This window comes from Clytia hemisphaerica, unplaced genomic scaffold, assembly GCF_902728285.1.
Source record: "Clytia hemisphaerica strain Z4C2 unplaced genomic scaffold, Clytia hemisphaerica genome assembly, whole genome shotgun sequence".
Classification (NCBI taxonomy): Eukaryota; Metazoa; Cnidaria; class Hydrozoa; order Leptothecata; family Clytiidae; genus Clytia; species Clytia hemisphaerica.
Window position 1 is genome coordinate 723,660 of NW_027104140.1, and position 10,740 is coordinate 734,399.

The 10,740-nt window shown below is 36.0% G+C and overlaps 2 protein-coding genes and 1 long non-coding RNA gene across 4 annotated transcripts; 1 reads left to right on the top strand and 2 right to left on the bottom strand.

Moving 5' to 3' along the window:
* Positions 1-3,660: 3,660 nt before the first annotated feature.
* LOC136813722 (uncharacterized) lies at positions 3,661-5,802 on the bottom strand. Of its 2 annotated transcripts, XR_010847535.1 has the most exons (4): positions 5,713-5,802; positions 4,368-4,394; positions 3,944-3,978; positions 3,661-3,781 (listed from the first exon to the last, which is right to left on the bottom strand). It is a non-coding gene; the product is annotated as an uncharacterized lncRNA (long non-coding RNA). The 2 variants fall into 2 exon arrangements; XR_010847536.1 differs by lacking the exon at positions 3,944-3,978.
* A 168-nt stretch (positions 5,803-5,970) lies between these two features.
* On the bottom strand, positions 5,971-6,891 carry LOC136813768 (PAX-interacting protein 1-like; the record flags this gene model as incomplete). Its single annotated transcript, XM_067070260.1, is given in 2 exon segments — positions 5,971-6,538; positions 6,740-6,891. Coding segments are annotated over 2 exon segments (258 nt in total), but the record flags the coding sequence as incomplete, so codon positions are not given.
* Positions 6,892-7,913: 1,022 nt separating this feature from the next.
* Positions 7,914-10,523, top strand: LOC136813769 (uncharacterized). The gene is made up of 2 exons (XM_067070261.1): positions 7,914-8,141; positions 9,214-10,523. Exons 1-2 carry the CDS (start codon positions 8,118-8,120, stop codon positions 10,447-10,449), a joined length of 1,260 nt encoding a protein of 419 aa, XP_066926362.1. The 5' UTR covers positions 7,914-8,117; the 3' UTR covers positions 10,450-10,523.
* Positions 10,524-10,740: the final 217 nt, after the last annotated feature.

Below are 10,740 nucleotides of genomic sequence, written 5' to 3' on the forward strand. Positions count from 1 at the left end.
AACGTCGTTTGGTTAGATGTTCCCGCTTGTAAATCAAAATTTGTTCGTTAGTTGATGCATTTGTATTCAGGGCTTACTTCATACTGTTTGTAAATAAAAGTTATCTTTAAAGTTCTATTTCAATGATCTTAAGTTATCAAAAAATTTTCCGGCCGGTCGCATGAGAGCTTTTTTTCCTTCATCCGCATTCCGGAAACACTACAATTTTTTATTTTCGCCTTATAAATAAATTGATAAAATAGTGTTATTGAAAAGTTTGAAAATCTCACATCGAAAGTTGTATAATTCAAAGGTAGAAAGATTAGCAGGCAATTTTCACGACTGGCCTCTTTGTGCAAAATTTCTGTGAATTTAGAACGATGTCATGCGGGAAAAGTGAGCATAGGAGTTTAAATAAGCGTAGAGAGAAAACTTGTCGGTGGGCACTTGGGCAGGGTTGAAAACGAAAGAATGAAAAGGAGTGATTCTTACTGGAAATTTTGATTGTGATCGTTCTTTCATTCTTACCATGTCATTCATTTTCTGAAAAAAACAATAAACATCGATAACCCTATGTCGCATGTCGTCAACAAGTCAAGTCACATCGCATTTAGTAACCCGTCTACCAAAAGCAAACAAAAAAAAAACCGTGAAGTAACAGTACTGCGCGATCTTTGGGACATTGAGAAACAGGAGGATTTCAGGTAACGCGGTTCTCGGATCTCTAAATCTGACCGTAGTAGGGTTTTGCTGAAATTGTTTTTGCCCTTTTGAAAGATCAGCTCTTTATCTGCGCATTTTGGTGATCTAATGCACGAGAAGCGAGAAACAAATTTTCATGGATTCCGGCAAAAATGGTGCAAAACGGATTTTTTCTAATCTTAAGATTGTTATACTAGGATAATAGCTAGAGCCCCAAAACGAGAATTTTTACTTCGCTGGAAGGAATTGAAAATAAATTTAGCGCTTATTTCTAATCTGAGGTGAAAAATCTAGTGGTGAAAAAAAGAAAATGAAGATTCAAACCTTTCTATGCCATCATGTCTCCAAAATCAGCCTTTCTGATTTAAACATATCTATATATCGTCTTTTTTTTGACAACCGTGATTTAAACAACCATGGGGTGCGCATTGATTAAATCTAAAAGTACAAAAAAAAAGATTGGCATAAATCCATTGGAATTGACCGTGGTCGTCATGTTTTTTATCAAAAAAGCGAGGCCTGTTTCAAACTATACCAACCAAAACATAAATCCAATGAAGGAATATCACATGCATAAAGAAGGTTTGATTAAAGTCTCTCGAAAAACATTTTTTTTGTCTAGCCTTTCAACGTTTCACTTTACTTTTTCGAGCCTCTAAGTTATTGTAAAATATCAATATTTACGGAAAAACTTTTGAAGAAGGGGATAAACTTCGACCTTACCCTCTTTAAAAATGTATGTACCAACAAAATATTCTTTTGTCAAATATGAAATTTTCATACTAAACATTCATGTTTCACAAAACTTGAATGAAGACTGGATTTCTTTATTTTAAATTTTCCGTCCAGAAAGAACCTGTCGAAGGGAGGAAAACTTGAGCGATGATGGTGGTTTGAAGGTTTTTGGCTTTACATCATTTCATTAGAACCTAATTTATAAGAACATTTAGGCTGAAATTTAGGAAAAAATAAGAACATCCAGGAATGTTGCATTAAAGAGCCAATCTGAGTGCCAGATTTCCCCCCAAAAAAACAAGAAACTTTCGTAATTGCAGAAGACAAACCTGTGTACCAGACCCGGTTGGGCTACTTTCACAATGGAAAATTTTGCTAATAGTTCCTCCCCGGTGGGAAGGATGCCCTACAATTTCACCCACTTGAAAATGTTTTCATCCCAATTTGAAATTCGATGGAAAAAATTGCACTCCAAAACCATCGAAACTGGATCTTCTGACCTGGGAAGAATAGAATTTCTATCACCCCCTGGGATTTCAATAGAAATTTTTATCCCGACTGTGGGAAGAAGTTCCACCGGTACACGTGAGACAGGGGTGTCAGAAGGGTCAAAATAAATTGTACAAATTGGGTATAAGCTTAAAAGAAACTCCATTTCGTGTTAGGAATAAGAGAGATAAGAATAAGAACAATTTAACACTCCAAGCAACAAAAACACCAAAAACATAAGAACAGCTGAGAATTCCCTGGTTCTTATGAAAAAAGCACATTCTTCAAATGTAGTGGAAAAATCAGAACGAGCCGAAATTTATGCAATCAAAACCAACCATCAAATATTATCCCTCAATTTAACAGATTTAACAGATCCGAAAAACAGAAGAAGAACTTTATACTATGTAGTACTACACAACAACAATTTCATGTTACAAATGTTGTTTGCTTTCACGTGTAAGAAACACGAACAAACAGTAAATATTTGCTCATAAACGAACATCCAATGAAATATGATAAGGGATAATCACTAATTCTTGTAAGGAGATTTTAAAAGCTTTTTTTTCTCTAAAAGTTTACTTATTTATAGGCTCTCGTCCTCTCAACCATTCACATAGTCAAAATGTTTGATTACCCAACTACGGAAATATTCAGCCTGTGCAAAAACATGAGAAAGAACTTGTTAGAAAGCTGTATGTTTATTTTATAACATATGATAGAAAGAGTTTGTTTTCTTTTACGATGGTTAGAGTGTTAAAACACTTGTCATGAGAAGATTTTTTGTGTATTTTTCAACCCTCAAGTTTGAGTGGTGCTTTGACACATAAAGGAAAATAAACGCAAGTTTTTAACCTCAGTTCTAAGCTTTAAAATGTTCTGTTCGCATTTCTACTATTTTGTGAGTATTTTTGTGCAATTTCCTAAGAAATTAGGTGTTTTAAAGTCCATGAAGCCTTGAAATATTCTAAGTTGTCCTTAATATTTTGGTCATCGAAACCTTATGTTATTATAAAATGTATTCTTATAAAAAACGTGTATGCATTTACAGTAGGAGAATTATGGAAGGCGGTATGAAAACTAAATACAGTACTTACATTCAATACGAGGCATCGTATTACCTTTATTTGCTTATATTATAATTCATGATTTCTTTTGAAGAAACGGAAACACCTGACAATGGCAAATTTTGAACAATTTTTGTATAGTTTAGATTTGTCATTACGGGTAAAAAACCGGGCTGTTTCCGTATGAAACATTATGTAATAATGTCACCATTAGCTTCGAAAAAGGGCCAAACAAAATTAAAAATTTGTACTGATATTCGTAAAAGAAGGGAAAGAGGATACTTTATGTGTAATTTCGCGAAAGTGTAACTAGGGACTGAAACACTGGGATAAGGAATTAATCATTTATCACACGGTTTTATTTTAGAGAAATGGCTTAATTTAATAACACGCCAGGGTTAAATTGAACAAACACTGTGAACCTTATCACCTATAAAGAATATTCTCCATTTTTAAAACCTCTGACAACATCATGTCACTGGATCAAGATCATACGTGGAATGTCCAGTTATATAAATTTACCGTACCAAAAAGGGTACAGAATGTTTCATAGTTATATACCGTTGAAAAGGTAATTCGATGTTGAACTTTATGTGCTTGATCAAGAAGTTCCAAGAAGGCAGCTTAAAAAAATTTACCTTCATACATTTTCCAAAAGATAAATAAGAGACATATTTCATACCTTTAACTCAACTCTCTTCTATTTGACGAAAGTAATATGTTCTGATTTCTCCTTACACTAATCCATACAAAACAATGTTGAAAGATTAGACGTCGTCGTGGTATTGTATTGATTACAAATTGATGACCTATAACATGAAATTGTAGAAGTTGTCAAACGAAATAACGACGAAAATGAGAGAAAGATTTTGTAAGCTATCACAACTCATTCGGATTCCTAAGGGAAAAGGTACGCAAAAATACGGATGAAAAAAAGAAAGAAAAACAACATTTATCTAAAGTCCACTTACCACAACCCCTACAGGAATTAACAACATAAAAAGACCTAAAACAATAAGGAAAACGCTCAGTATTGTAATCGCTAAACCAAGAAATAAATCGAAGACCATTCATAGGTCAAGTAAATAAAAATGGACACTCCTGAACACCTATTAAACATTACAAACATGTAAAAAGTTTCTTGTTAGAATAGGTAGTAAACATTGGATGAAAAGTTCATACTTTGTTTTAACAGGAAAACGCTACAACTAATCAAACTAATTGTAGCAAGGGAATATCCAACTAATTTATAATTCTTTCTCTCTCCTTTAATAATTTGTCAAGTTTGACAAAACATGCCATTGAAATAAGTGTATTAATACAATTAATAGCAAGCATTTATGTAAGTTATTCAGTTTAGGTAATAGACATAACATTGGAGTCAAAGTGCCCTACCATCTTCAGTTCATGTGTCCATGTGCACTATAATGTAAAAGTAATACAATAACTGAAATATTGACAAACAAAATAACCAGAAGCATTTTTGTTTTTTATTAAAAACGGCGTAGTGGTGTAGTGGTTATCGTGCTTGACTTCTGTCTAGAAGGCTCGAGTTCGATACCCACCGTGGCACTACGATTCACTTGGCAAGTGAATGCTCCTTCGCCCGGGTCAACCCATGCCATGTGAGGGGAATTGGGTACCATAACTCTGATACAAGAGTATGGGTAGATATTCCAGACATTGTGGTGTGCCGAGACACTTAGGAGGTTCTACACCTGCGAGGACACCCGTTCTCCCGTGTAGTTCGAGTGTCGTGGTATACACCATGGCTCGGCAGCTCGCATCTGCAGGGTTGCAATGTCTGCTTGCGCTGTGATTCCTACTCCATCGTGGGTAGGACCCATTCCGATGCATCGGAGGGCATATCTATCTATCTATTAAAAACTAAATATTCGACCTCACTCACAAGAGGTCATCACTGAAATATTGTAATATGTTTTCCTGATCATAATGTTTTACACAATGCTGCGTTAGCGGTCTGACCATCTTAGCAGAATTTCAACGGGAGTTTGAGCCCTAATCGTTCAATCTATACTATCTATACTTCTATCTAATGTATAATCAATACTAAGTGCTGGTGTAATGTAAAGTGTAAGCAATAACTCATTCGAGGGGTAGAAAAATAAAAGCAACACTTTTTGGAAGTCCTAACTTGCAATGTTGAATAAAAGGTATTAAACATATATGTGAAGAAATCAAGAATTTCTGTCCGACTTAATTCACTCAGGAGATTAGGTGGACAGAACAGGTGTATGAATTTCGTCTTTACTGGACTCATCAGCACTGCGCACTGCACCCTGGCTGGCCAGATCGATTTAGCCAGCATCTCTGCACAAAATCACGCGTGGTTCAAACTGAGAGAAATAGTGGAGAGAAGTAAGTAAGTAAGTATATTCATCTGTTGGCTGTCGGCGGAGCCGGGAGTGAGGGAGTCTATCCCCTTTTCTATTTGCGCTAGACCTGGGAGATCGAATACTGAGGTGGGGCGCCACACCTACTCTCAGCTCCCAGTAACTTACCGCCTAGATCAGATTACCCAATCTAAGCTTCTAAGCTATCATCCGCTGAGTTGGCGGTGACCGGGGATCGAACCCACAACCCTTAGATTGTAAGGCGAATGCTCTACCGACTGAGCTACCCGGCCACGGAGTTGAGAGAAGGAGGGAAGTATATATAATAAATACATGCTAAGGTCTCTTATGACCAATGAAATTGAAAATGAAGATGACTGACTTACCATATGATGGGGATGTGGTAATTTTGCAGCGTCAGCATTTTGTTATTTCTTCATTTGTTTTGTTAGTTTATTATTCTTATTCTTGCTAAACGAAGAAAGATAATTATTGTGAAAAATACATTTTGAATGATCAAAGTGGCAAAAATGATGAGATATCAAGGATAAATAACGAGGCGTGTCTAGGAAAGGGGGTTTGACAGGTTAATTTATCGAACGTATATTTCTTTGAGACTCTAGACATGAAGTAAAACGTAACCATTTAATATAAATCGTTTTTGATTTTTTGTTTACAAGTTATTTACATTGAAAGCTCTATAAAGATAAGTTGTGAGTAAGTAATAAAGCTAAGCTAAAAATATTAGACTACATTTTCATACCCTCGCAAAGTAACAAATTAAATTTAAATAAAATACTTTTTAAAAAAGTCACGTCACGTCACATCTATATTACGAAAACACATAATGCTCTGCCTCTTTTTATAATCCTTTTTAAGGCTCGATTTTTTTGTCGACACGTCAGGATAGGGTCATAATCGAGAGTTTCTTTGCATATGGTCGGCAGCTTTACTTCTCAAACGTTATTTCGACTGGAATGGTATTATTTAAGGAAAACTCTAGAGCTGAAGATTTCTGAAAGAGTTTACTAAAATAGATTCGGAGATTTTGAAAACAGAGTGGAAACTCGTTAAAGCTGTGATAGGGGAGCCCCTTGAGATTTAGTCTACTTTTTCTTAGACTTCTTTCCATTTGAAGCAGTTGCAACACTTGCTCTCTTTCGTTTGCCGTCATTCGCTGTTGATGGTTGTTGACCAGCATTCAGCCTGTATCTGGAAGAAAGAAAGATCAAACCATGATCATTTTTGCCATGTATGACTCGCATGCATGAGGTTGCTTTTACAATAAAAGTCAATTTTCTCAGTAAAGCATCACTACATCACTTTATCTGAACTTATAAAAAACGCTTAAAGGTTTTCGAAACTAGTAAGGAAATCTTTTCTTTTCTAAAAGAGCCAATAATTCTTCCTTACTGTTCCACGTCCAGTTGTTGCTTGAGGATGCCCGTCAGCAACAGTTCATTGGAACATATCACATTCTTAGCAAATTTCCCATGATCCTTTGCGTCTTCATCACATGAGATGACAATGACGTCATCAGCAAGCTTCGTTGACTTTGTAATGTACTATAATGAATTAAAAACAGATTTCTGATAAATTTGACTATTTCTATTCTTTATAGAAAAGAGTAAAAAAGATTCAACAATGGTTGTTACTAAAACGAGGAACGAGAAGTAACGAGAAGTAACCAGAAGTAACGAGAAGTAACCAGAAGTAACCAGAAGTAACCAGAAGTAACCAGTAAGTAACGAGAAGTAACCAGAAGTAACCAGTAAGTAACCAGTAGGTAACCAGAAGTAACCAGAAGTAACCAGTACTTAAATGGAAGTAACCAGTACTAGACTTAGGTAACGAGTTCTGTAGATGTGAAATTGACACTCCATTGTCTTGATATTGTCATCAGTCAATTGTTTTAAGGCTTATGACGTCATGGCTAGGTCTACTCTTCGGACACCTATATCTCGTGATTGGCTTGTCTGTTTCCCTTCAAATTTGGCAGGTAAAACCTTGACAATGATGCCTTGAAGTTAACATAATTAGTTTTTGTCAATTCTGGTGATGACGTCATCATTTGGGCCCTTTTTGGTACTGGAATCCGGACACCTATATCTCGTGATTGGCTTGTCTGTTTCCCTTCAAATTTGGCATGTGAAACCTTGACAATGATGCCTTGAAGTTGACATAATTAGTTTTTGTCAATTTTGGTGATGACGTCATCATTTGGGCCCTTTTTGGTACTGTATTTTGGATACGGGTATTTGGTTTCTTTATTCTTTATCAAATTCGTCTTAAAATATCAAGGTAAGAGATAATTGGAAAAAGGTATGACGGATGTATACGAGGCCATAAGGGTACAGTTATTACAAATCTAAAGTCTTTTAAAGTGGTACATAATCATAGGTTTTTCACCTATTTCACCAAAATCACGAAAATCACTTCAAAAAATGTTTCCTATTTTGTTCTCGTTTTAAGCGTTTTTTATAAGCATGTGTGTTGAATTCTTTTTTGTCTTATCGCATAATCGAGGAAGCCTTTATCACTATTATCCTTGATGGACTGAATAATCTTTTATTGGTATTTAGTTAAAAGCTGTTAACTATTGTTTTATTTTGACTCACTTTTTCATGTTTAAATAATATGAATATTATTTTAATCTTTTAAACAATAGAACACCGGTTTTTAAATTTGTACGCTACGGTCCGCAATTGGCGAAATCTTCGATAAAAAGAAAACAATATTTTTTGCTTTCTTTCGTTGCTGTTTATTTGGTTTGTGTGAAGAGTGAGAAGCAATGATGAGTACATCAAATGTTGTGGTAAGCTTTTTTCACTTTTTTAATCAACTACTTTTTAAATACTGCCAATCTTTTTAGCTTCCTAGCTTTTAATTTTAAGCTTTCTTTGGATGGTGTATGTTTATATCTCGGAGAAGGCACTTAAGCAAAATTGTTTTTTTAAGCTCTGGTCCCAAAAATTACTAATTTTCGTGGGCCGTCAAAGTTAGTGCCAGTGCCCCCGGGTTTTCATTTCCCTACCCGTTCCTGATACACTAAAGCTCTAACGGGTCTCTGAGTAAGCGCCCGATAAAATTTCAATTCTTGATATGCGTAAGTCTGATTACATAATGATTTAACCCCTGTGACGTAATCTTTTAACCTTTAATTAAACTTTAATTTTAACTTTTAACTTTGAATTTTGAATTTTGAAATCTTTTTTTCGAAGAGTTTTGGTACGTCATGATAACCAGATTTTCGAATACCTTCAGTCCTAGCTCTTAAAAACTTTGCATTATCACAGCTTAAAGCTTAGTAGTAAAGAAACCACTACGACTATTTCCTGGCCGTTCTTAGGCATGCAAAGGCAAAAAAATCTCTAAAAGACGCACCTCGATCGAATAATCGTGCCCAGATGATCACATATAACTCGACACTAGAAGTAAATTCGATAGGTGGTCACATAAAAAATAACCTCGATCATGCAATCAAGCAAACCTGCTAATAGGCTTCAGAATTATTAAGCCAGATTTACACACACGCCAACTTTGTCGGCCAATTTTTGAAATTCTCTAAGCAAATTCAAGCAAAAGATCGCCTCTATGCTATGATTTTGAAAAATTGGTGAATTGTTTACAAATTTTTGCCCGACTTGCTTGAAAAATTTAAAGATTTTGTGTCGGCAGACAAATTTGGCGTGTGTAACTCCGGTTTTTAGACTGATACGGTTTTTCCCCTGCATCGTTCCGTCTGTGACGCCTTACCTTTTTCCATCACGGACTTGTAAGATCAAAAAATCATGTTGAATTGGTAATGTCAGTAATAGGCTACAAAATTATGCGCTAACCCGAAATGAAGAATAATATGAATCTTAGAGCGTTAATTTTATTTCCAGGTCATCCCTTCCTCATCTGACGAAGAAGAAGCAACCGGCAAAAAAGCATCTCGTGTTTTGCCAAAAAAGGAACAACATGAATCTATCGTTACAAAAGAGGAGGCAGGTTCATGTTCAAAAGAATCTGACGATAACCAAGATTTTGATGCTCAAGTCATTTTTAATATGCTCTTTAACAATCCTGAAGATTACCTTATGCTCAAAAAACCATCAGGAATTCAACATAGCACTGCGTTTACAATAGACACACGACAAATTCCATTAAAATCAGTGAAAGCTGATGATAACGGTAGCTACCTAAGCAAAGGAACACCGCGCAAGTTTTTCCATTGGATCAAGGATGAACAACCTCGTGTTGCCCACCCCGATGAAAAGGAAGGTCAGTTCACAATCAATGAGAGGGATAGGTCATTGTTCTTACCCGCAGTGGTCAACGAAGATGAAGTGTATGAAATCAAGCGTACCTACAGACAGAACAAATACAACCCGTGGTTGACACAAACTATTTGTCAAGTGAAACGTGCATCAGAAAAAGCTTATCATCCTTTCATTCTTGTCATTTATAAGGCGAAAGTTCAAGATGAAGAGTTTCAGATGCCACGCCATGGTAATGCAACTAATCCGAATGCTCCACCGTACTACAGACAAGATCCTACCGTTATAGCAAAGATTGATGAGAAGATTGCAGCAAAAAGGTCGACTGAGCAAATCTACGTTTCTTTGATTGACGATGAAGAGGACACTCTCTCGGAAACGATTAGAAATCCCAAAGTTATCGAGAACCGAAAACAGAAATTGAAAGACAAAGGCGCTGAAAAGCCAAAAACTAGCGCTGAAAATCTCCTAAACTACATCAAACGTGATGATGCTTTTACTAAGTCTTTCACTTTGACCCAAAGTGAATTTGGTGCCTTCAATTATCACGAATACCAACTATCGGATATTGTTAGGTTTTGTGCCAACAACAAAGCTGTGTTATCAGTTGATACAACCTTTGAGATATGTGATGGTTTATATCTCACAGATACCTCTTACGAGAATTTGGCCTTGAAAGATGCTAAAACAAACGAGCATCCCCATTTTCCAGGACCATCTTTCTGGCATTTTCGAAAGAATGAACAGACCTACCGACGGTTCGCAGTCGAGTTGTTGTTTGCAGAACCAGACCTAGCTGAACTCAAAACAATTGGACATGACTTGGACAAGGCTGTTGCAAAAGGTAAAACAATTTCTTGATTTTAAAAACCCTTCCCGAGGTGGAGGACAAACAGAAATAGGAATTAGGTGTGTGCTGACTTTAGGGACGGTTTTCCACCTTAAAGGCTCAAGGTATTTAAAACAAAACAAAAACTGAAATAGTCTCTTTAAGGGTCTTCCAAATTACCTTTAAGCTTATGAAAACCACGAAAACTTTCAAAGTTCTCTTTGGGGTCAGAAAAATTTTTGAAAACCGGAAAAAAAGCTTTTGAATCCTGGGCATCTGAAGTATTGTCCTGGGGGGGGGGTTACTTAGGCAAAATGGGTGCC